We start from the raw sequence: 27226 nt of genomic DNA, 5'->3' as shown, positions 1-27226 counted from the left end.
TGAGTCTGAAATAGAAATTACACAACAAACACTTTTGTTTTTAAAGCATTGAAGAGATGCATTCAGACTAACAAGGCAATTTCATAACTGACTCTTGGTTTGAGTGCACCACTGTTTCAGGGTGTTTTATCCAACAGCTGTTATGCAACAGTACTGACTTTTCTGCCACGATGTACCGTGTCCGTCCAAAAAGAACCGCTTAGATGTTGTAAGCAAATTAGGTATATGTCAGAGGCTAGGGATTTACATACATAGATTATGAGAATGGAAACAAGCAATAAAAAACACAATACGATATTTTTCTATGCATCTCATGTATTACAGAGTTTGAAAGACACACGCAACATTACATTAAAATACCTGTCAACATTTAAATATAACTATTTACATACCTAGAAACACACAAACACACAACACGGTAACTAACTAGATTAGTCACCAAAAAAGTAAATACAGAAAGTAGCCGAATGGATTTGTTAAAGTAGCTTCAAAACCAGTTGCTTATTACCCAAATCTTTATTTTCTGTGTATGACAGGTTGAAGAAATAATGAGGAGGCTTCATCAAACAGAAACAATATTATTTAGTTTTAATTTAGATACAAAACTCTTAACTTGCGTCCTTTTTTAATTGTTCTGCTGGCTCCACTTTAGTTCTCAATGAGTTTAAATTAAAAGGTCCCATTTCATGGCCATTTCCACTGATCATAATTCCATTGTTGTTAATTTACTAGAATAGATTTATATTGTGCAATTTTCCAAAATCACTTTGGTTTCTCAAACAGCATCTCTGTAAACTACGTGTATTCACTGAATTTCACTCTCTGCCTTTAACGGCTCGTTGTAGCTCCAATAGCTCCAGCCCCCACCCTCCCTGTCACGTTGTGAATCGCGCTGAGCTCCGTGGAGGTGTGGTTTCCTTGTTTAGCGATACACAGCGAAACACAGCCAAACTCATCCTGAGCACACACAAAGTCACAGACGAAGTCAAAACAATAAGTGTGGCTTGATATTGAGTAAGAGAAAGGTTGATAAACGCTGTGAGAATGGGTCTGCAGAGAGAATTTCGCCGCGATCCCAACTATCTGTTATCAGCCTGCAGCCAGGGAGGAGAGATCAGCAGAGCTGCCTGCACTGAGTGTGTGTGTGAGGAAGTCCGTGGATTGGTCAATTTGGACCAATCAGCGGGGGCTTAACGTAACGGCACCGCGGACGTAACGTAACGGCTCCACGGATTGGTCCATTTGGTTTGGACAGTGACGTATCTCCAACGAGGCGTTTTGGGGAGGTATTTTCTGTGTTAGAGTTTTACTCGCTACAGGGTGTACTTTGAGAGTTTTGACTCTGCAGACCGTTTACATGCAGAAAGACCTTCATAACACACAGGGGGACGGGTGATAACCAGAAAAGCATGACATGGGACTTTAACACAATTGTATTTTATATTTATGCCTGATTATTTAATAATTCGTACATTGCTCACAATATATGGACCCTGCTGTGTTAAAAAGGACATCAATCTTACTGGACCTACCTTGATGGTAGTAATATGAATGTGACTGATGTCTACAAATTAAGTATTTAAAAGAAAAATTGTCATAAGGAGGAAGGATCAACAACTTTGAAGTGTGTGAGTGAACTGATAAATAAATCATCAAACACTCAAATGAAGCTTCTTCATCAGCGTGGCCCCAGAGGACACACGTCTCACACTGATAAAAGACAAATATTTCATCCTTCATTGGAGAATAATAAATACAAGCCTATTGAAGACATTAAGCGTACCCTTTTTTGTTCACGGTTATTCATTATTTAGAAAGCCTTTCAGAAACATTACAGGCCCTCTTCAGGGTCTCAGGGACTTTTGTCTGAATACTTGCATACTTAAAAAGGCAGATCAGATTCAAAGACATTCAAGATATTTTCTTCCTATTCGTCATTTGGAAAGACCAGCTTTGCAATAAAATGAAACAACATTATACATTAAAACATTTTCCTAAATACATTTAATTTGTTTTAGAGATAAAAGTATGAAACTATACTCAAAGATATCGAAAAATATAGGCTGCAAACAAAATATGACTGTGGTAGGTTCTGGAAGACGGTAATGCGAGTCATTCACTTATTAAATATATTTAAAATATAGATTGATATCAATATTTATTTATTTATAATTTAAATGTCAGAAAAAATACTTTTCATGTTTGAGAGTTTTTTTTTTTATGTTGGAACAATTAAGTAATTTCAATAAAAAGGTCCTATTTTTTAGACACTTCACCCCAAAATGCTCCTGTGGGTATTGTCCACGGTAGTAATGTATTACATGTCTCAGATGTGTAATATGTACAGGGCTTTGAGCACTTGTAAAAGCACAAAAATAAATGCAATGAATTATTATTATTTATTTTTATTTTTTATTTAAATGCTTTTCAAGACTTTTTAGGGATCCGTTTGAATCCTGATACAATAAGAAGGTAGATATCCAGCAAAACATACACCTGACAAATCAGACTCATTTTGAAATCCCAATATTTCCAGGAATCAGTCTTCTCCAATGAAATGCAACCTTTTCCTCAATGTCCAAATGCAACCAGACATTTTGAAGGAATACCGTAGACACCACTGTCTCTAACGATGCAGAAGAATCTCTGACTGATCATAACGTGTTATTGTTTCATGCTGTAATTCATATTGGAGCAAACTTCCAGAAATATTGAAGTCTGCTGTAACTCACAGCTTAAAACTTTTTTGCTCTTGCTTCAAATCTCCCCTTGTTCTTGTGACATCTTCTGTGATCCATGTATTTTACTCCCTGTCCTTAAATCTGTTGTCTTATGTAAAGCACTAAAACAAACAATAAATAAACCTATCATAGCCTTTGTTGTGAAATCTCCCAACTCTTACTCCAAAAATCTTGTATTTAAGGCGGGTGGTTTTTAAAGAAACTGTACAACATAAAGGAAATTACGTTAATGTTGTCGTATTTTTTTATCAATCTGGTCATATAAGTCATGGTCAAATAAAACGAAGTAGGACATCACAAAGCTAATTTGTAAACACATATACTGAAGTGTTTATATATTACAAATCAATTAGAATAAAACCTATTTCAGACATTTTGTTAAAAACATTCTATTGGACTAGTATGGGATGTGAACAGAAAAACAGCTGTTGGTCAGTACCAACATCAATTTGACACAAATCTGTGCAGGGGCGCCGCCAGGGATTTTGGGCCCCATGAAGAGATATCACATTGGTTACTTAAAAATGTTTTTCTTAATGTTCTAAAATAGTTTGAGCCCCTGTCAGTCACGGGCCCTTAGAATCGTCCTAACTTTTCACCCCCTTACGGCGCCCCTGACTCTGTGTCCTTTAGGCCATTTTATGAGTTGTAAAAGCGTAACTGTACCGGGCCAGATGACAGAAGACTTTGCATGAGCATTGAGCAGGAGCAGACTATGCATTAAATCGTATGATTGCCAATTACAATCAGGAGATGTGAGGACGGCTGAGCTTTCATCATCAAGCTTCTTCCTCCTTTAGCCGCCCAATCAAAAATGGACTGTTTAGCATTTTTATAAAAAAAAACGCATAATGTTATTTCAGTTTTTCACGCACACTTTCCTTCTAGTAGGGATTTGAATGCCCTTGTTCTGCCCGGGACGAGATCAGAATAGATTAGGAATGTAAATGCTTTCTGGCATTCTTGCATGGCTGGCATATTTCCCCTTCAGTTAAAATGCAATATTAAATAATTGACATCCAGCATGACAAGTAACTTTTGATATTACTCTAATAAAATAAGCATACTGTTAAAAATGATTATATGACCATTGTGTGCTATGGACAAAGTGTATCTAAGTACAGAATCAACATATCTATTAATTTCCCAGTGTCTGTGTCAGGGAGAGGCAGCTGACCCTGATGACACCAATTTGCTTATTTAATCTACATTTAATCGGCAGTCATCAAAGTGTTCTCCTACTTCTGCCTTCTGCGCCTCACTGTAGTTTGTGCTGCTGTAAACCTCTTTGCCTTTTCGCTCTCCATAAATGCATTGTACTTGACTCTCTGTCTGATCTCTGCACTCCAGTGCATCCCCTCCAGTGCTTAAAGCAGCGGCAGAATCATCATTATAATAATAATACTAATCGGTGCCAGACGATGGCACAGACATCACAACGGTATTTGAACAGTACTGTGGAACTGTAGATTCAATTCAAATGTGATTTCCATTTTTGCCATGTTTATGTATTTAAAGCTACAGTACTGTATTTGTTAATGTGTGATTATTTAACCTACAGGGGGAGATTGCATGTTACATTTTGATTACACATGCAGGACTAATTCCATGTATCCTGTTAGTATTAAAGTAATACAGGAAAAAACTACTTTTGTTGTTTTTATTGCAACTTGTACAAATAGTTTTCAGGGTTAAGGGAATGACGTTATCAAAATCTTTAGGATTAAAAAATGTAGGCTGGGAAATATGCAATTAGCACTTCAGTTAGCATTTTTTTTATTTGGGTGTTCACTAATTAGCAGCTTTTCTTTGGAGCTGCCATCAGTCTGATCAGGTTGTTTAGCCCGCCGGCTACCAAACACACCAACCCACTGAAACCACTCATCGTTTGAGTTGGGGAACGTAACACAGTTTCACCTGGGGTAAAACTCTGCTCTAGAAATGAGGAGAAATGTCTCCGTTTGTTTCCCCCGCTGCCAGCCTACAGGGACTGCCCCGACTTTCACACAACATCGAAGAGCTGTGTCACCCGAGACCAGTGTTGGGTGTAACGCGTTACAAAAGTAACGGAGTTACAGTAATATATTACTTTTTGCTGTAACGAAGTAATGTAACGCATTACTAATGAAATGTGGGTAATATATTACCCGTTACAATGCTCAGTAACGCAGTTACAACAGATTTTAACCCGAAATTAAATGGTGTTTTGTTTTTTAAGAATGTACTAACATAACGAGACATTCCGACACCGGACAAATTGTGCGGGTAGATTAGTAAACCTGGTGTTTACCCTTCAGGCTTCGCGTCGAGATCTTCGGGGAAGTTGAACGTTATGCAACCATTCAAAAAAGAGAACGTAGCGAAAAATACAAGCAACAAATTGTGTCAGGTGCGCGTGACCTGCTCCGCTGCGCGTGCATCATTTCCAAAGTGCTTCCACAGCAGTGACACACATCTGATCTGTGGATAATCATTTATACGAAAATGGTTAAAGCAACCATCACTAAACGCCAGCAACACTGCATGTAATGCAGACAGTAGCAACAGGTCAGATGCGGACATCACGTTACCCTCCGTTGTGGACACTAGCTTACTCCCGCCTGACTCGCCTGCCCCGAGTCTTCGTCGCCCGAAACTACGCCGCCCCTCTGCGGCCCGCAGGTGCCAGGTATATTTAAACAACTACCCGCCTGTACAGTGGGGTAAGGCGGTCATTTTGCAGCTTGTGGTATACAAATAGACAATGGCTAGAATATTCATGTGAAAATAGTACCATATTCTGACATGCCTGTAGAAATGTTGGGTCAAAAATAATGCATACAATAGCACAGATGCCTTCACCACGAATCGCTACAAAAATATCTCATATCCCAAGCTTATTATCAACGAGCTGATGTTGCAGCTGAAATGTTCTCCAGGTCACAAAGTCAACCTCACATAATGATGTGATACCAGTTTTCAAGAGCAGTAAATATTATCTTCCCAGCGTATATGATGGGACCAAGGTGATGATGTACAAGGCTACATGGTTTTAATAATACTTTTGCCTTTCAATGTTTGCCATTTCAAACCATGAGCATGGTTTAAATAATATTTGCCTTGATTTACAATATGTTAACCTTCATTATAGTCCTTGACAGCGGTTTGTACTGCTGTATTAACAACGTGTCACATGTTAAGAATTTACAATCAGAATGGAGTATTCAACTAAGCCGTGTAATACAAGTTGTTAGTAGCCTTAAGGGCCTACACAGTTGTTATAATATACCACATTGCCCTTCACTGGATGCATAATGAGCTGCACTAAACTACATTTTAGCATTTAAAATACCTAGCTATTCTTTTGCGGTTATTTTTGTGAAAGTAACTAAAAAGTAACTAAAGTAGTGTAACTCATTACATTTCAGAGACAGTAATATTGTAATGTAACTTATTACTTTCTAAAGAGAGTAATAAGTTATATGTAATATATTACATTTTGGAAGTAACTTGCCCAACACTGCCCGAGACACATTTATCCAAGTCATATCTGAATGTCATGTTCATAACCCAGAGAGTAAGTAACAGGAACAGAGACGAAAACATGAGTCTGTTTATGCGAGGATCCTGGCTCTCTTTTACATTACATTACATATCATTTGTTAGACGCTCTTATCCAAAGCAACGACATGCTGACTGCAGTGGGACTCGAACTTGCTATCCCCTGATTCGAAGTCCAGCACACTATCCACTGAGCCACAGCCTCCCCCTCTTCAGGGACCCTTTGTTTTGTTGTTTTTGTTGGACTAAATTGTCAGGAAGAAAAGTGTTGGTCTTCTGCACTGACCTTTGTACTGCGCCGGAGAGAAGACGCACTCGGAGGCAGAGCTGGATAGATGAGCCACAACCTTCTCCAGAAGGTCAGCCAGCCCTGGGAAGAAACAGCACACACACATATATATATATAATAAACCTTGAATTCAAATGCTATTTATAAATCTAAATGATGCATGAGTGTGCATGACTTCCTGGTACATACAGCACCGTACTAAGCAGCCATGTTGAATTGAAGTGGAAAGACAGATTTCCCGTGAATAATACAGTATGCGTGTTTAAAGTAACTAAGCCAGTGGAATAAAAGGAAGGCCGAAAGAGTCACTAGTCGGATGAAGCACGTCTAAATCTAGTGCAGAGACGTGTCTGAACAGAAGATCATGGTTCAGCTGCAAAAACACGTTGACAATAACACCACCGCTACACTTTGTAGTGAAATGTGCATCCACTCGGATCTATTTGCAGCTTCACTGCCCCTGACTGTCCCTGAGTAAACCCCGACAGCTTTTAGTGTCATATCACTGCTGTGCTCGGAAACCACCCACTGTCTCTGGAGGTCTGACTGTGGGACTCGAAAGAAAACTTGTTATCTTGTAAAAGTAATAAAGATAATACAACTTTACAAGAACCCACGGGAGCTTCATATATTTTCTTAGACATTCTGAACTGGTTATAACTTTAATGTTTGCTTGAATGAGTTTATCAAATGTATTAAGTTCAGTAGAACCGCACAGAAAAGGTGACTCTTTGCAGTGGCAGCTGTTGCACCACTAGCTTTCCTAAATAGTTGCATTTTGGAAAAGATAGAATGGGTGAGGTAGACAACACAACACTGAGGTTAGTTGTTGAGAATGTGTGTAAGAAATAATAATCAGTTCATCAGTTAACTATATCCTATACATTGATATGTTTCTACATTTATTTTCGTTTTATTGTCTTATTAGATGATTTTAAATGTATGTATTATAGTTAACTGTATTCTATTCTGTTGTGTATGCATTATAAATATGTCATTAAAAAATAATTGTTGCATTTTGAGTTATTTTAATTTAGCTGAATTTGTTCACTGTCCTCCTGATCCAATTATTTCCTGCCAAGCAATGCAAGGCACAGAACATCGAGAGAAGCCGTTCAAAAGTACTACTCTTTGTTTCACTGTTATATTAATACATATGTGAATTGAGTGGCATTAATAATGTATGATGTGTTTTACACAATCGTTCTTACACAATAACACTATTTGAACAGTAATGTTGAAATCTCTATGAATCATTTATTACATTTTTACAGGATCGAATGTAAACATTAGCTACACCTGGCGTATATTCATGCAATCTAGCACAAAAGCCCCACAATAAGTGCTACATTTTAAATTGCTCACGTGTTAAGTAAGAGCACCACTTCTGGTCTACTTGAAGTACTGCATTGAATGTGTTAAAGTTGTATTTTGCATGTGTATCTACTGGTTAACAACCATTGGAGAGCCACTTCCTACTAAGCCTGTACCTTGAGCGGCCCTCTGGACAAACTTTAACATTAAATAAAGCTTAATATATGCAATCCTATCTGGTGCTTTACTTGAAATGGACTTTTCTTTGACGATAGAATGAGCTTGTTGTCGAAATGAAAAAAAGAAATATACATTAAAAGGTGGGGTAGGTAAGAACGGAGAAACCAGCTCGAGTGCGCTAGAATTTGAAAGTACACAGCAGAAAAAAATCTGCCCCTTCCTTCAGACTTCGTTGCAGAGCCCCTCCTCCAACACAAACGAACGCGCACATGACCAATGAGGGCACGAGATAAGTTTGTGCACAGATGGAAGGCTGACAGGCAGGTAGGCCATCCAGTTACTTTAGCCGGGCCGGCTCAGATGATTGGTCGTGATTTTTACAGCGCTACGGCTTCCACAGATGACTTTTTTTAATGTATTTATTGTCAAAGCATTTCATATATTCATTTCTATCGGGATGTTAAGAGCATTCCATGGAATATAACTGAAAGTGTTTCTGAAGAGAATTACCTACCCCACCTTTAACTCGGATTCATGTTAGCTTAAGCACCACATCGATCCTTCGTTATTTATATTATTATACATGGTACATCTTCATGCAATTGCTTCACAGGCAAAACAGCAATGAATGCACAATCCAAACAATTCAACCCAGTGACTCCGAGCACCAGTGAATGGATCTCATTGACATGCTGGTGAGGGAGAGCAATTAAGCAATCGATTCGCTGACAAGATAGTGAGGTATTGAAGTTGCAAACAGTTCTAATCATGAGCGTTTTGATAAAGAGATAGTAAACGTAATCATTTCCATCTTGCAGCTGTGTCAAAGCCTGTCAGAGACAAGCAGTAATCACAGCGCCTTCATACGCGGAGCGCAACATAAGTACATGTTCACTAAATTGCGTGGGAAGAAGGTTCATTTAGACCATAAATGCTACAATTTACTTCATTGAATGTTTCTTAGAATGTTGAATGGTCTGTGCTATGTGGTTAATGGCGTGCCAAATAAAATAGCACTTATGAAGCGGAGGGAAGCTTAAAGGATAATAAATCTTGATCATGGTCTTTTAGTGAAAAGCCCTAAATGAGCGCCGTAGTGTAAAGCGTGGATGCTTTGCGGGGTTTCACAGCGTTCTGATGAAAGGAAGCAATCACTGTGCGGTGCGTGCATTAATGACGAGAGTGTCAGCCCTCCTTCACGCGCGATGTATTTTTCTCATTGTTGAATCAAAGCTATTTACTCCTACGTAAGAAAAGTATAGGCATCAGTGCTATGGTGGTGATGAGGAGTGTTTGAAATGTCCATGGACATCCGATCCATGTAATCCTGGTGTGTGTGTGTGTGTGTGTGTGTGTGTGTGTGTGTGTGTGTGTGTGTGTGTGTGTGTGTGTGTGTGTGTGTGTGTGTGTGTGTGTGTGTGTGTGTGTGTGTGTGTGTGTGTGTGTGTGTGTGTGTGTGTGTGTGTGTGTGTGTGTGTGTATGCAGTGATGGGATTTGGTTGTCATGTAGGCCTATGGCTTTAAAGGGCACAGGCCTATTGGGCTCAGTGTGTGTGTGTGTGTGTGTGTGTGGTGTGTGTGTGTGTGTGTGTGTGTGTGTGTGTGTGTGTGTGTGTGTGTGTGTGTGTGTGTGTGTGTGTGTGTGTGTGTGTGTGTGTGTGTGTGTGTGTGTGCGTGCGTGCGCGTGTGTGTGTGTTTGGGTGCATGCGGGTGTGTGTGTGTGTGTGTGTTTGTGTGCGTGCGGGTGTGTGTGTGTGTGTGTGTGTGTGTGTGTGTGTGTGTGTGTGTGTGTGTGTATACAGTATAGTTTGATTGAATCACATAGATATGTGTTTTTGTTCTTACCACCTTTTGTTGCATGTAGTCTGAATTCATCCATTCTGGACAGTTATCAACTTGCTAGCTGTTAACTTAATCAGAACACATTTTACACCTAAAGATACAAATATCAAACTAATGGAACAATCAAGAAACGGAGAACGCACACTTCCTGACAAGTAGGACTCTTTGCTACTAGAAGCATGTTGTCATTGTGTGTTGTGCGTCCCGTGCCTTCATTACCACACAGAGACTCATTCCCCTTTACAGTCAACCCAATAGGCTGCTGTGTTATTGTTACACTGCTAGAAGGTAAAAAGCCCAAGCTACAAATCCGTAGAGACCAAGTAAAGCAGGAGCTCACCCTTTCCAGTGAGGACGTTGGGTTTGGAGGTCATCGTTTTGAAATACTGTCTCCGGCAGTCCTCCATCCAGATCGCCTCATTCTTGGAGTCTTTAAAAGATGCCAGAAATGAACTCATCTCAGAATCTGTAAAATGGGAAAACACTATAAATAAGAAACCACAACATTTTAATAGTTGTTTTTTAAAATGTCATCAAAGTTCCTCTCACCCTATTCAAAAGCATTTGACAAGCAATTGAAGCCTGATCCCCTTGTGGCCATTCTGGGGTCCACAAGTGACACTGATCTGAACTATGGCAGTGACAAATGGCCGGGGTGTTTGGGTACTGTTTTGGCTAAAATATGTATTTTTTGATTATGGAAGTCTGATGCTGTGTAGAGGTGAGATCCTCTACCTGGAGTAACTTAGATTCCAGAAAGCAGGAAGTGGGAGAGTGTTTGATAAGGGCTGGGTGAGGATGAAGGTGTGGGATGAAAGACCAATCATGTTAATCCTGTAACCATTTTCTTTTGTTTTCAATTTGCTATGTACATTTTTTATTTTTCCTGATATGCTCTCTTGGGTTGCCTTCTTGTTTCTAGCATGAATATTGCACTTCTTATTATCTCGCCCATGGATGTGTAAAACCGCCAATAGCCTAATTGTACTAGAATGTTCTGGATCCGCTGTTTTGTTGTTATTGAAAATGAAAATATGATTACTTTGTTAAACCAATGTGGTTTGTACAATACATTTCTGCAATACAAATATTCTTTAAAAAAAAAAAATCCTCTCACCCTGCGAGTCATGGTGGATCTTTGGTGGGTCCAAAGTGTAGCAGGTGGGTAGAGGGGAGCTTGAAAACATGGGCCAGGGGTAAGGGTCCTCACCCTGAAATAAGCAGATAAGGTATTCACTAAATACACCATAATGCAGTTATTGTCTTACATTGTTTCTGAGCAGCTCTGACTCATAATTGCTATGGGTGTTATGGATGTGTCAATATGCTGGATTGTTAGTTTTTGTTAGACTGATAATGAATTCATTCCTGAGGATTGTCTAGCGCCAAGCTGGTAGCAGTTAATTAAATGACGTGTTTTTAAAATCAGTTTTCTCTGCGTAAATATATTTCTTCTGATCCATCTTCCTTCCTTTCTTAGTAATAACCCAGTGCCATATAATCTTGCTTTCTTCACGCTTGTGATATCGTAGTTTTGAAGAATCATCTCTCATTTGAGTCATAACTCTGACGTGCCAGAACGATGTGCTCTGAATGTTAATGGGGTTTAGGAACAGGCCTGTTTATCCGATTGTCTGTGCTCTGCGCTCAGGGTAATCCCTGTTGGTATTTGAGTCTGCCTCTCAGGTGATTTCCGGCTCTCACAACGTTCAAAGGAGCTGCACAAAGCCCTTTACATTAGAAGGGAGCCTTTCTTACACAGCTGTGGGGACTCTGATGTAAGTAATCATTCTGGATGCAACATTATTTGAGGGACTTAACTTTGCCTTTTATTTCCCTAAAAAGTCAGTCATTAGAAAAAGAAAAAAGCACTTTCATAATGTTCCAAATGCTGCTTATCCGATACATGTGATTCAGGTTGACATGGTGAAAGTATTTCAAGCTATTTAGAAAGAAAGATATCAGAAACAGCCTTTTAAAATCCAACATGTCAAATAACTGAGTAGTCGGAAGAAGATATTTCAGATTATAATGGGTTAGGGTTAGGGTTAGGATTAGGGTTAGGGTTAGGATTAGGGTTAGGATTAGGGTTAGGGTTAGGATTAGGGTTAGGGTTAGGATTAGGGTTAGGTTTGGGTTAGGGTTAGGATTAGGGTTAGGGTTAGGGTTAGGGTTAGGGTTAGGGTTAGGATTAGGGTTAGGGTTAGGGTTAGGGTTAGGGTTAGAAACAGCAAAACAAATTGTTATAGTTTTGTATAAAAACATGACCATAAGTCACCTGCAGCCTCACAGAACTGTTTAACAATGACATATTGAATATTTGAATAAATATAAAGTGAATGTTTTAGCATGTTTGAAGATGTGTCATGGCTGGATCAGTGACATTCATTGAGTTTACTTGTAGACTGTAAATATTCTGACAGACATGTTCCCATTTCAGGAATAAACATTGTGCTTAACACAATGATACTTCATTTCATTTCCCACCAAGTGATGATTCATCTTGCCATTTGTTTTGTAAATGTCTTCACACAATCAGTACTTATTTAACAGCTTCATGGTCCCTGTACTTCCCACAGGTGACAGGAGAGAAGAGCTGTGAAACACGAAGAAAACACTATGTTCTTCATGTCTTATCCTTGACCTCAGCGTAAATTAGTTTCCAGCATCAACAACACGTAAAGAAGTTACATCTCTCCAAACACACTGAGTAAATAAAGCTGCAGGCTGGAGACACAACAACTAAAGCCCTGCTGAGGGACAGAAAAGAAACAGACAATTATCGTAGTCACTTTAATCAGTGGCAATGATCAGACCAACTGAAAACGAGTCACTTTGAAACAATGTTGTGAAACAGCGTGAGGTGTTAATGGGTGTGGCCTCCCCGGAATGATTCTCAGGAAAACAAAGGATAGTTCTTATGATTCGGTGGATCCTGACATGTCTTCACCTTTTACTATATATACTAATGTATAAGACTAGTGTGATGTTTGTCTAGCATTCAGCTTGCTCAAAAAAACTTGATTGCACTACTTTGTTTACTTCCTTACAAGAATGACATCACTATGTAACACTAGCGCTCCAACACATTGTACGTGATAAGGGGCGGGACATGTTTAAGCGGTTGACCAATCACAACAGAGCCGACCAGCTAACCAATCAGAGCAGCCTGGGCTCTGGTTTCAGACAGAGGGTGAAAGGAGGTGCTGCAGCACAGGCAGTAAAATAAAGAGCTTTCTGAACATTAAAGCCTGGAGACATGTCCCAGTAGAGACACACAACACAAATATGAAACCTGGACATCAGCACATTGTGACGCACAGCTGACCTCTTGCAGTGCTCGGGGAGGAAGCTTCCTCTCAGACGGACCGCCCACCGCACTAACCCGAACCAGAAGGTGATTCCTCTCCACTGACAGGTTGTCTATGATGAACTCCCTGAGAAAGTTTAACAGAAAGGAAACAAGATTAGAGAAACAACTTTAGTCAGAATCAGAATACCTTTATTAGTCCCACAGAGGGGAAACGTGCATCGTTATAGCAGGAAAGAGCCAAAGACATATGTTAAAAAATAAAAAGTACTAAGTTATGATATAATAAAAATATAATAAAAAAATAAAAGTTAAAAAAAAGTTATATACTTTTCAAAATACAAATTTGGTCATGCTAATTATATACAACCCCAATTTCACTAAACTGCTAAACTTCCTTGAGAAGTCTTCTAAAAGACTGCATGAAGCATCTGAGTGATTATAGGACTGCTAGAAGACAAGTAAGACAAGAAAGAGAGGCTTTCAATGAATGAATATTAGATACGATCAGAGAGTATTCCAATTATAAAGGTACTTCAGGGTTGTAGGGTGTCCTTCTCAGTGGATAGTTATTATAGCTTAGGCAATTTGGAACTGAAATTGAGACTGTTATCTTTCAAACGGCCGCAAAATGTAATTGTCATACATTTCTTTGGGGATAAAATGACTCAAAGCTCGCACAGCAGGGGTCAAATAAAATGCGGGATTGCCCTTACAGAGTAGTTTAGGTGAATTTGGGTGTCCCGGATATTGAAAAGGTCACAGCATAAAACATATAAAGAGCAATGGGGGAAATGAACGACTAAAAAGATTTCATCAAAAATCAGATGAAAGAAGTACATTTTAAACATGATTAAAAAGGAGAAGTAGGAAGAGAAGAAAGTAAAGAGAATGTGATGTCTGTGATTATAATGGTAGCATGAAGGAAAGAAAGGGCTTTAAAGGTTGATGGGAGAATAAATTAACAAGTCATCCTTCTCCAGGACTCAGACTTGCAATTTCAGTTTTGAGCCATTTCCATTCAGAACCAATAGCCACAGCTTTGCCAGCCATTATTACCGAATGAGAGAGAGACTCTTGAACAGCCACTTTCAGAAATGGGATTTTTACTTATATCATTATTTCTCTGACAAGGCAAACAAACAAACAAACAATTTCTCATCCCGAGCAATGATCACATTTGAAAGTGCTCCGTCACATTAGGGTGATGCACAGAGGAGACGAAAGCTTCAGTTGAAGGAGAGTACGAACAATATTGTTCTTGTTTAGTCTGTTTAATGTGGAAGCTATTGAAAAGTCTAAATGTCTTAAAGGTCCCATGTCATGCTTTTCCAGTTATTACCCGTCCCCTTGTGTGTTATGAAGCTTTTTCTGCATGTAAACGGTCTGCAGAGTCAAAACCCTCAAAGTAAAACTCTAACAACGAAACACGCACACACACACACACACACACACACACACACACACACACACACACACACACACACACACACACACACACACACACACACACACACACACACACACACACACACACACACACACACACACACACACACACACACACACACACACACACACACACACACACACACACACACACACACTCTCAGCGGCAAAACTGTGAGGCGCTGGGGGGGGTGCGGGTGCTTGTGGAGTCTCGCAGATGGGGTTGCTGCAGCCCCCTCAGCACCCCCCCCTTCCCGCATCCATTCGCGGTGCATCGCTGTCTCGCAGACCCCACGCAGCAAACAGGAAATTAACCCAGCTCACACTGTCCGCTCCTCGTAGCAGCAAGCCGCGCAACGTCCCGCCAACACGGCACCCAGACCCCACGCAGCATTCTCACCTGTTTGTCATTACCGGTGTCCTTTTCTGGTTGCTAACAAACGCCATTGTAACACATAATCACTGATGTTCCGCTGTAACGGTGGACGACGCATCAGAACAGAGTGGGCCAGCTGACCAATCAGAGCACACTGGGCTCACAGGGGGGGGGGGGGGGGGACAGAGTGAATACACATACTATCAAGATTATGTTAGCCTAGCTTAGCATAAAGACTAAAGGAAGGAAGGAAATTACAAGCCTGGTTCTTTCTAAAAATTCAAAATGATACTTACTAACAATTCTGGTGGGTGTAGTGACTCTGAGTCTGAACATCATCACAATGTGTTTTTGACAGTGAGAATACTAGTTTTTGTGCCTTTACAAAAACCTTTTCCAAATGTTATGTTAATAAGTGAGCTCTAGAAGTTCTTGTAATTGTCATTTGGAGCCAGGTTTGCCTTTGCTTTCAGGCTATATGATAAGCTAAGCTGACGGGCTAAGGCTAATAATTCATACTTGATTTCATTGTTATTTCGGAATTATGTCAGAAGTCACTTTTGATTTGCAAGTCATAAATGCTTGTAGAATCTGTTTTATGCCATACTAGTGAGTATTCATTTAGTTTCATGCTAAGAGGCCCACCTATCACCATGAACAACAGTCGTCTACATTGTGTGATATCAGAAAAGGGTCATGGAACCTGGGATTACTTAAAGTCTGGGAGGACAGAAGATGCAACATGACACTGCATGAGGTCAGGAACTATGCATGCAGTTTGAGATGTATACACATTCTGAGATTTTCTTGGTCTGTAGGGCATTAGACAATCAACTGTTTTGGTGCAAGGTAATGTGTCTGTTACCAATATAATATTTGACTTCAACCATCTCTGTGTTTGCGTTTTATTGTTTCCTCTTTGTCTTGTTCTTTAATGTTGTGAGTGTTACATCGGATCCACGACACGCTTAAATGCTAATCTCTGTGAATAACAACCGGTCTTCAGCTCTCTGTTCGCTGCTACCTACCCATCATTGTCCTGCTCGGTGACGTTCTCCCTCTGACTCTGCAGCAGCATGGAGACGATGTTATACTGACTCTCCAGCAGCAGGAAGGAGTCCAGATTACAGCAGAGCACACTGAGCAGTCTGTAGAAACACATACACACAAAACAAGACATCATGAACCCAGAGGGGACTGGCATTTGGTCATACAGTAGCAGATGGCAGCACCGGGGCAGTACAGACTGTATCGCAGGAACATGCAGACCACATTTAAACTGTCTGTTTCCCCTGGTATTGTGTGCCTGCAGGTTCTGGATCAGTCAACACAATTCCCACCAGCTCGCCGTGGCAAATTGTAAGCTTTGTTAAGTAGAAACCCCTTGGGAAAAGCGTCATGGTTCAATTTGAGTTGCTGGTAATGACGCCAGGCTCAAGCAGGCTGTTGAGCAGCATTTTGGGAGACCAAAGTGTGTGTTAGCTCTGTGTTTTATATGATCCAGCACCTGTAGAGAGAACAAGCTTCTTAACATCTTTTAATGAAGCATCAGTGATCACTGATGGTCACAGCAATTTTTGGTGGAATAATCATAAAAATCCCAAGGGAACAAGCGTTGAAAAACGATTCCCCCCGTGACTCACCGTGTCCTCCCATCGGCACTAAAGGTCACCTTCATTTAGACTGGATTTAAGTGCCTATCAGAAAAGCTCTGCGTGTGTCGAAGCCTGTGTGCAGCACTCATCATAACACATCAGGTAATTCTCATATTGGCTGTCTGCGTTGTGCTCTGGCCCTTCAATAATGTGGCTAAACTGGTCTTTAAGATACTTTTTAATAGGACTTCTCATCATAAATACGAAGATACTCCTCGATTCTCTCCTGTGTTAACCACTCTACACCCAACAGACTCTCTATTCCAGCGCACTTAAGGAGACTACTCGAACAAATTATAATGAGAAATACGAAATGATGTGGTCTTCACAAACACAGTAAGACCAATTAAGTTCTAGAAAGGGTGCAGAAATAGTACTATTTTAAAAACTATGGCAAAAACTGTTGTCAATGATGGCAGGCTGCACAGGACCGTTGTACTTTTTATTGACCGCGAGATTTGATCATTATTATAACAATGTGTATGTCTGATCACCGTGTATTTTTCATTATAAACTACATTACAATTCAACAGAGTTTTGATCTCAGCAAGAACTCTTTTCTAGCGTGTCATACAATATCAAACGGGCCCGTGTTTCCTGCTGTCGCTATTTTTTTGTTAACCCATTAATCCCCAGTAAAGTGAAAATGTTAAGTAATATTTGTTAATGTCCCTTTTGAGCATAATCGTAACAAGCCATTACTCAGGTAAAATACTGAAGGATTTTCCAAATGATTCTGTTTGATATGAATCCATAACCGTCTCTCTGCAGATAGACCTGATGCTCAGGGTCATGAGAGTCTTTAAACTAGCATATATCTTTTTTGTTAACTCCTACTTTGTAGATGCATAGTATGACTTGCTTATTGGTGTATTTTCCGAGAGAGCTGTCCTTCTTCAATATCACTGCTTTTAGTTTGACACCATTTAACACTTGGTGTTACAGGCTTTGTCTTTTTGTATTTTGTAAATTGTGTAATTCTTTACACCATTTTTTATCAATTTTTTAAAATATTTTTTTCTGTTTTTTATGCATTCTTCTTGTTAAACATTAAAGGTAGGATAGGTAAGAATGGAGAAACCAGCTCGAGTGTGCTAGAATTTGAAAGTACGCAGCCGAAAAAAAATCTGCCCCTTCCTTCAGACTTCCTTACAGAGCCCCTCCTCCAACACACGCGAACATGTTTGACCAATGAGGGCACGAGATAAGTTTGTGCACAGATGGAAGGCTGACAGGCAGGTAGGCCATCCAGTTATTTTATTTTTAATAATTGATCATGCTTTTTACAGCGCCACGGCTTCCACAGAGGAATTTTTGTATGTATTTATTGTCAAAGCATTTAATATATTCATTGCTATCGGGATGTTAATCCATGGAATATAACAAAAATAATTTTCTGAAGTGAATTACCTACCCCACCTTTAAGCTGTCTTTGGCTCTTTTTCTGCTGGAAAAAATGTACATTTCCCCTCTGTGGGACAAATAAAGGTATTCTGATTCTGATTTATAAAAAAAGAAGAAATGTGCGTATCAAACAACATAAAAGGCTGATAAAAGGATTTCTCTGGATAAGAGAGAAATAAGCCGTGTGTGTGTGTGTGTGTGTGTGTGTGTGTGTGTGTGTGTGTGTGTGTGTGTGTGTGTGTGTGTGTGTGTGTGTGTGTGTGTGTGTGTGTGTGTGTGTGTGTGTCCTTGTGCCTACTAAGAGGAAGTGTTGAGCGCAGCCTGCTGTTTGGTGTGTTAGTCCTTGTGAAACACTTCTCTCCTTTTTAGTAGCTGATTTATTTCCTGATGTGCCGGGGCAGTTTCCTGGACTCCCGTTTGATTGACAGCTCTTCTCGGTCATGTTGACAGCAGCACAGCGAGAGGCTGAGAGTCTGTCAGGCCTTCTGAACTCTCGCAGTGTGAAACTATAAGAAACTTTGTCTCTCTGATGGGCTTCTCTTATCGAGTGGGGTAAAGAAGGACTTTCTAATCAGAGATGTTTAGCTGTCTAAAGTCTATATACATGTCAATAGAATATGATATGTACAAGAACAGAATATGAAATTAAATAATGTATATTAAGAACATTTTTAATGGAGTTTATTGCGGTGATAACTATTAATATAAGTAAGTAGATTGGCACAACAATATCGTTTCGTTTATGACTACAAAAAACAATAACAAATTGAATTCTTCAGTGACACAATGGTGGATAATGATGACCATTAGCCATATGTTTGGGTCTGCATCCATTTGTAAACCTAAATGAACCAACAATGGGTTCAGTTGGCAAACATAGAAGAAGATTAGAGCAGGCTGGCTGCAGTAAGGACAGTATGTGACCATTAGAGCATTATCGAAACAGTTTTCTGCATGTTTCATTGTGCCAAGCCATTCAGTTAGCTCAGTAAGGGATGCCAAACACCCTGACGTGGGACATGCGTAAAGGCTTGTTAACAACACAAGGTTTGACATAAATAGCAGTTTAATATAAAGGAAGATCAGAGGAGTTACCGAATGGATGCCTTATCTTTCAATTCTACACATATTTCAGGTTTATTGTGTCCATTTTGGTAACACTTTCTACACCAGGGCGCAAAGGGTAACAGAGGATAGACGTTTAAGCTTTTTCTTTTTTTAAATGAATAATAATCCATCTCATCTGTGAGTTCATTACCTTCAAGCTGACATGGACTACACCTCACAAATGCATCAGAGGACTTGAAAACGAACCAATCAAAATGGAGTAATCTGCTTGCCAGTTTGACTGCAAATCCTGCTCGTCATTGATTAGTCATGCCTGAGGAAAGATGCAACTGGTCAGCTTAATACCAATAGCCGCTTTCACACCAAATACTTTGCCGTACTTAGTGCCGGCACTTAGTGCCCCGGCACTTAGTACCCCCATGGAACTAAGTACAGATCGCGTTCACACCGGAATAAATTCCCTGAGGGAAGATTACGCAAATGAGCTGCTGACGTCACTTCTTCTGCTTTGGGTTTACTGGCAGGCCGCAAACAACTTCACGGCGTATACTGCCACCCGAAGTCCCCGGCCGGAAGTCCCCGGAGTCGGGGACTGGCTTCAGTAGAAGCTGCTGGGAGTCCGAGTAAATTGCCAGAACGCCGACACCTCCTCATCACTCCACCGCTCCCATGATTTATTTTGTGTTGCCATAAGTTATTCTCTCTCCGTTGGTGCGCTGGGCTAATGCTAGTAATACTAATGCTAGCAAATACAATGGCGACTTCACAAAACTTTTACGGGGCGTGGTTTGCAATTCGCCCAGCCAATAGAAATTGGTACTTTTTTGGTACTACCTCTCTAGCAGGCACTAAAAATGGGGGTCAAAGTTCCCGGCACTAAGTACTCTCTTTGGTGTGAACGCAACATAAGGGGTACTAACGGAACTAAACGGGAAAAGAACGGGGAAAAGTACTCCGGTGTGAACGCGCCTAATATATACTATTTCGAAGGCTTATATAATTTCAGTTGATAGGGCCTGCTAATAATTAAAAAGGTAAATAATGCAACGAAAATCTGTAGAACACAGCATGCAGCTCCACACAACGACATAAAACGTTAATATACTACAGAGAATCTTGTCATCGTAAAACAAACAGGTAATTTCATCCACGTTGGTTTCCATTAAAAAGGGGCTTTTTCACTTTTCTCTTGTTTGTCACCATAAAATAGGTAAACTAGATTAGAATCATTTGTAATCCAACTTCAGTTTCCTTTGTCTGGGGAGGAAACACGACTACGACTCAAGCAAGGACAAGTGAACTTTTTGACCTAATAAGGTCGCATTCACACCTAATAGTCAGTTTTCTGGTGCGCACCAGACGACAGTTTGTTACATTGTTTCATTTTTCACAAGGTTCGGTTTGCGTTCACACGGGCAAAACTCAAACGGGCTATAAACTTTAAACAAGTCATGTGCAAGGAAATGCTGTTCAACCATTGGTCAGACATTAAGGGGGTAAAAACGCAAATCCCGGCCATTTCTACCGGAGCCTCCGCCATGGAGCATCGGCACTTTCGGCAGGTTATTCTCATGCTGCTGTTAATCTGGAGATCAACAGACGCGGCCCGCGCATATAACTATATAATCAGACAACGTCCATTAAAAAACATTATAACACATATAATGAGAGACGTTCTGCAGTCAGGAGGAGGTTTCACAGACGAAAGGTGGCTCTTACTTTTATGTATAGTTGACGGAGCATTTTTACTTTACACGACACTGTTCAACGCTTAATTCTGCTTCACTCTTTAACAAAGCAACCTTTCGCTAAAGATTTTGAAGACATCCGCGTTCTTGTGACTCGTAAATACTACGCTTCCTATATGTTTTGTTGAGGACTACGTTCACACCAGCGATGAACCGCTCCAGAGTTCACTTGCAAGCGCTCCGAGACCACCTCTTTTAAGCGCACCAGAGTCCGGTTGTTTAGTTCACTTCAGAGGTCTCGGACTGTGTTCACACCGACCCAAACGAACCGCACAAAGCGGTGAAACGCACCAGGGTTCGATTCAACCGGACTAAACAAGGCTGGTGCGAATGCGACCTTGACTCTCTTTTATACTAACTTTCCCTTCCAAGCTGTATTTGTACATTTTCAGTTCTTACATTTTAGGGTTTCATGATTACCATCACAAACTCTAACCCATCCTGCAGTATAACCAGAATCTTTATCCCCTCAGAAACTCCAGACCCAATAAAGATTGTGACAACTTTTTGTTCCACCTCGGTGCACCAAAAAATAGTTTTACTTCTAGATGTCAATGTAAGTAACATTCACAACATAACAAACACTGCCCATCAGGGCTTTTGTTTATTTAGTATTGTTTTTATTTAGCTAGTAAAACCATCCATATGTAAGTATTCAGACAGTCACGTAGTCACTACCCTGGAATAATTCTATGAATAAACATTGTACATCTTCAGTTGCAGGTCTGCCAGCTCTTTGTGTAGACTTTTCCTTATATCCATTGAATATGTGTCAGCAAATTGCGTTCCTACTATTTATAATTGTCACTTTCTTAGCCATCAGCATAGTATACATCTTCGGTATTTTAAATGTCCAGGTGGTTCTCGAAGTTAATCAATATTGGACCCATTGGGACGGCAAATAGTCATTATTTCATTTCAATCTCCTCTTATAAATATATTAACAAAATCCCTGCAGTACTGGACGGTCCCAGAAGATAGTGAAGTGATCTCAGTCATCCTATATAGCAAGCCATTATAAAAGTCATAGAACCTTCAAATGTTGAAACTATCAATGGAGTAAAAATCTAAATTGTAACTTCCAATCTAATTTTTGAATAACAATGGCATACTGCATGTCCTCCCTACTACTTTCTTTAATCATTCACTTAAAGGTGACCTATCATGCAAAATGCACTTTTGTACGTCTTTTCTACATGAACATGTGTCCCCGGTGTTCCAGGGAACTCACCAAGTGTCAGAAAACACAACCCTCTCTATTTTCCTCCAAACCCAAATCTCTTTAAAAAGGGGCTGCAACGGATCTGATACAGACTGATCCAGATTTGAACACTTCTATGACGTCACAGAAGTGGCGCTACGGCTATTGGGCCAACTCCACCAATCAGGAGGAGACAGCCACGGACATTGCCGTTGGAAAGCGCTGGAGACGCTGTAGTACATATGCCAGGCCTGTAGATGGTGCTGTTCTCACAGAATCAGCCCATGCAAAGACAGTGTTCAATTGAGCGAAATGAGGAATGGCTAAAATGCATGATCTGTTTGGTATTTTGACAAATAAAAAGTATAAATATGCCTTATATAGGTATGGTCCTACACTATATTATTCAAATATAGCATGATAGCTCCACTTTAATTCATCATTCAATAGTTTGTCCTGTGATATTGTAATAATATGTTAACAAGATTCCTTATGTGTGTCCTTCCTTGTCTCATTCATAGCATATTTGAGAAGGCTTTTGAACATATCCATAATAATCTCTGTTGTGCTTAGGGCTGATTTTGCAGCAGACATTTAAAAATAGTAAATACAAAATAAAACCAGGTTTAAGTGTGTGGAGTCCCTGCACAAGCACTCACACTTGACATGTTCAGAGCCATCAACAGCTGAGAGGGTGAAGAATAAAAAAGGCAGTCAAAACATGGAGATAGCGGGCTGGTTACCATGACAACAAAGTGGCTTTTAGCAGCATGGAGAAAGGCCGAGGGATTTTAGCTCTCATTAACTTGTGAAGATCAAGAGGGGTGGAAATTGTGGGGACTCTTTTATTTTTTTTTCAAGGTGGGGCTGCACTTCAGGAGTGCTCGGAGCCTGTTTGCCTGGCAGTGGTGCTGGTGGTTAAACCTGCAATGAATATGTTAGTGGCAGTGGCTCGGCCAGTAGGGGCTTGGACCGGGAGCTGTAGGGTCGCTGGTTCAAGTCCCAGACTAAACCTAAAATATGGAGTGTGGAATGCTACTTGGAGAGGTCCCCTCCTGCCCTGCCGTGGTGCCCTTGAGCAAGGCACCGGACATCCCTCTTCCCCCCCTCACTCCCATTGCTCCCCGGGCGAAGTACAATAGCTGCCCACTGCTCCTAGTACTAGACTCCTGGTACTAGGATGGGTTAAATGCAGAGGCCAAATGTCACTGTGTGATCTGCATGTGTGACTATTAAAGAGGGTTTCATCCCTCCCAATTATATTCTATTCTCTATTCTTCTATTTATGAGGGAGTTGCGACATCCTGCTGAAGTGTAGCCGTCGGTTGCATTGGTCCAATTTAGTGAAATTCGCAAATGTTCAAACCGTCTTCAGAGGTTTCATTCAGAAAGCTGCTTTTAGGGTAAGCTTAGCAAAGGGTTAATCATCAAATCCCATTAAATGTTACAATAATGTTAACCCTACTGACAAGTGTCATCTGTATAACCAACGCCTGTGTTATTGCTCTGTTTGTTCTTTCCTGCAATACTATCAGAAACAAACCAATTAGCTAATCAACCGTTAAATGATTACAGTGAACATGGACAATAGTTAAATCAAGATACACCAATATGTTCATGCTCACTGAATTCAAGCCTCTGCCAAACAAGTCCACACAATACTGATCAAGTCTATCGACACCAGTAAAACCACTCTGTGTTTGGCAGCGTGCTGTCGTCAGACGTCCCCACACTAAGGGCTCTCTTCCTGTGCACATGTGTGACTTTCCTCTGCACATAGTTTCTCTTTTATATGGTGCATAAACTCCAGATTACTGCTGCTGCTGCTTTGCTATTCTCTCCAATATGGTAATTGCTCACACCAGCACACAGAGAGAGACAGCAGTTCAACACTCTAGCTTTGAATTTGTATACATCCACAGCTCGAAATAGTCTGCAACAAAAAGGCACTATTTACTCCCGTTGGAGTGCCGTTTGCTCAAAATTACAGTGCCTTGCTTTGTGTAGGAAATGACTAAGACTTTGCCACTACAAATGTGTCACGTTTTTGAAGATGTACTGTATGTATTTAGTAGAAACCAATGGTCTTAGAATCCTCTGTCATTTCTAATGTATCAATGAGAACAGTATCTTTGTAAATATTAAACTATTATGTATTAGTTAGACTGTTGCTAATGAATGCAGCCAAGTCCCCATACTCCCTATATTGTGGTCATACAGTACAATCACAAGAATAACAATACATAATATTTGTATAGCGCTTCTCTAGGACTCAAAGTCGCTCTACTTTCAGTGTTAGTAGCTGCTGCGTTGACTTCGGGTAAAACCCAGTTTTTTGTTTCTCATCGAAAAGTTTACAATGAGCCGACATGAACGTTTATGCACAATAAGATTCATTCTTAAACCTAATATAAATACAACATCAACTAAGAACCCAGTCTCTTAATCAGACAATCGTTTGGTTGCAAATGGTTGTCGGTTCTTTGAAACAACTTCACGTCTCAGTGGAAAATAAAAAAATTAAATATGCAGAATCTTAAGTACCATCTGTCGGGGGTGAGAGTGCCTGTGGGTTTAGGGTAGCCATATTATTTCATTTTTAATGCTACCTGTAACTCTTGTTAAATACAAAACATCCAGTCGAAAATTAACAAGCAGGAAATAATGCAACACAACGGAGGAAGAGCTATTTGGATTCAACACAAGCTCCTGAGGCCGCTGTGGGCTAATAATATTCACAAGAAAGGGAAAAGATGTCCCATGAAAATTCAAGGCTAACTGCTTTGTGGAAGTACACATTCTATAGGACAAATCTTTTGCATCAAAGGTAAATTATTATTTTTATTAAACAAGGCTACCGCATAATGTGTGGGGGTGTTTGACCCTGAGAGAGACCAGACTTGGCTCAATGGTCATGTTTTAAATCATGTAGCCTTGATAAAAAAGTAAAGTTGTTTACCTTGAATTTCAGAAGGGAACTTTTTCGTGTAGACCGTCAAAGAAAAATAATTGAATGCAGTATTTAAGACGTATGTAAGGGAAGACGAGGAGCCTTGGAAAACGCATGAAAAGAGCATTTAGTTTGAAACACTCAGTATTTTGATGTTATTTACTACTGAGCTTTACACTGCAGGGGGCGCTCTTCTCTACGAAATACAAACAGCCAATGCAAACTACTAAGTCTAACCTATAATATAAGTCCTATGACATAAGAATACTGTGAATAGTGAAGTGATTTTGAACACAATAAATCAACATCCATGCTAACAAACATCAGCAAGTGTGAGATCGAGGGAATGTTCACATTGTACCATTAAAACATGCGGGCTAATAACGAATAAATGAAGCTGTGTGAAGCTTTTAAAACATATACTTTGCTGTGATTAACTTAGAATTAATAATATACTTCAAATGAAAATGGTTTGCTTTGACCTGTTGATAGTAAAGCGCTACATTTAGCAGCCCACAGAGTGTTTGTCAGAGCATCCATCAGTCTGCGAGTCAAATGAATAAAGCATCTTGTTGCTTTCACTTGGCTTCTGGATGATAATAGGAGTGGGCTGACTGACAGTCAGACAGAGCGAGTGAGTCAGCAAGGCTCCCAAACAAGGCAAAGCTATTGTGATTCAAAAAGCAAGAACAAGTGTGTGTGTGTGTGTGTGTGTGTGTGTGTGTGTGTGTGTGTGTGTGTGTGTGTGTGTGTGTGTGTGTGTGTGTGTGTGTGTGTGTGTGTGTGTGTGTGTGTGTGTGTGTGTGTGTGTGTGTGTGTGTGTGTGTGTGTGTGTGTGTGTGTGTGTGTGTGTGTGTGTGTGTGTGTGTGTGTGTGTGTGTGTGTGTGTGTGTGTGTGTGTGAACAACAGATTGGTTTTAATCTTACTGAAGCATGTCAATCAACCTTTGTTTTCAGCTTGTCAAAGAAATAATCTATCTTAAGATTCTACTTTTCTCACACATATATTATTAAATCTTTTTTTCGGGTTTAGTTTTAACTTTAACCTTTACCGAAACCATATACCTCATTTTAAATGTACTTAACAATGAGGATATATTTTCATTTTAGATGGATTTCACCCCCATCACTATCCTTCTTACTCGTTATGTCCGATCTATATAAATACAGTCACACACACACACACACACACACACACACACACACACACACACACACACACACACACACACACACACACACACACACACACACACACACACACACACACACACACACACACACACACACACACACACACACACACACACACACACACACACACACACACACACACACACACACACACACACACACACACACACACACGGCTTATTTCTCTCTTATCCAGAGAAATCATTTTATCAGCCTCTCATAGCTGGGTAATCAAGGACTAAAGAACCATGTCAGTCTGCTATTGTGTGTGTGTGTGTGTGTGTGTGTGTGTGTGTGTGTGTGTGTGTGTGTGTGTGTGTGTGTGTGTGTGTGTGTGTGTGTGTGTGTGTGTGTGTGTGTGTGTGTGTGTGTGTGTGTGTGTGTGTGTGTGTGTGTGTGTGTGTGTGTGTGTGTGTGTGTGTGTGTGTGTGTGTGTGTGTGTGTGTGTGTGTGTGCAGTCACCAGGTGCTAATCCGTCACCATGTGCTTCCTGTCTGATGTGAAGTAATATGGAAGATTAAAATATATCAATCTCACCTCAGGCCGAATGTGTGAGACTGCTCATAGTGGAACAGGGAATGAATCTTAGCATCTGTATTCACAGCAATCAGCCTGTCAATCATATCCTGTGGAGTCAAATGAGAGGCTTTGAACAAAACAGTTGATAATCACGATGTGTAAGGTGAGAAATGAACATCAGACTGGGTGCATTAGGGTTTTTGAGGGGGAGGTCTTTGCTCGGTGAAACAAATGCGTAGGTGGTGGATGAAAGCAATATGAAAAGTGCAAGCATGCCCTCACATGGCTGAGAGAGGCATTGCATGAAGTGTGGGCTACACAGTGTGAAAATCACTCACAGGAATGGAGGTTGGCATCTCTCTCAGGGTGTATTCACTTTTGTTGGCAAGAGGCTGCCGGCCAAGCAGCTCCCAAACTGCCTGGGAGGAGGAGAGCAGGTTCACCAA

General features: G+C 40.3%; 1 protein-coding gene across 1 annotated transcript in view; it reads right to left on the bottom strand.

Annotated features, from left to right (window-relative positions):
* tbc1d32 (TBC1 domain family, member 32) overlaps nucleotides 1–27226 on the bottom strand; it is a 64696-nt gene that overhangs the window by 34016 nt on the left and 3454 nt on the right. Inside the window, exons 6-12 of the mRNA XM_079645321.1 lie at nucleotides 27119–27226; nucleotides 26799–26887; nucleotides 16070–16189; nucleotides 13235–13343; nucleotides 11024–11117; nucleotides 10247–10372; nucleotides 6568–6651 (exon numbers count right to left, since the gene is read on the bottom strand). Coding sequence (XP_079501447.1) covers nucleotides 6568–6651; nucleotides 10247–10372; nucleotides 11024–11117; nucleotides 13235–13343; nucleotides 16070–16189; nucleotides 26799–26887; nucleotides 27119–27226 — 730 coding nt within the window. The remainder of the gene's footprint in view (nucleotides 1–6567; nucleotides 6652–10246; nucleotides 10373–11023; nucleotides 11118–13234; nucleotides 13344–16069; nucleotides 16190–26798; nucleotides 26888–27118) is intronic.

This window comes from Notothenia rossii (assembly GCF_949606895.1).
Source record: "Notothenia rossii genome assembly, chromosome: 8".
In the NCBI taxonomy this organism is placed as follows: Eukaryota; Metazoa; Chordata; class Actinopteri; order Perciformes; family Nototheniidae; genus Notothenia; species Notothenia rossii.
The sequence above is the reverse complement of the archived record's forward strand: the minus strand, read 5'-3'. Positions and strand labels throughout refer to the sequence as shown.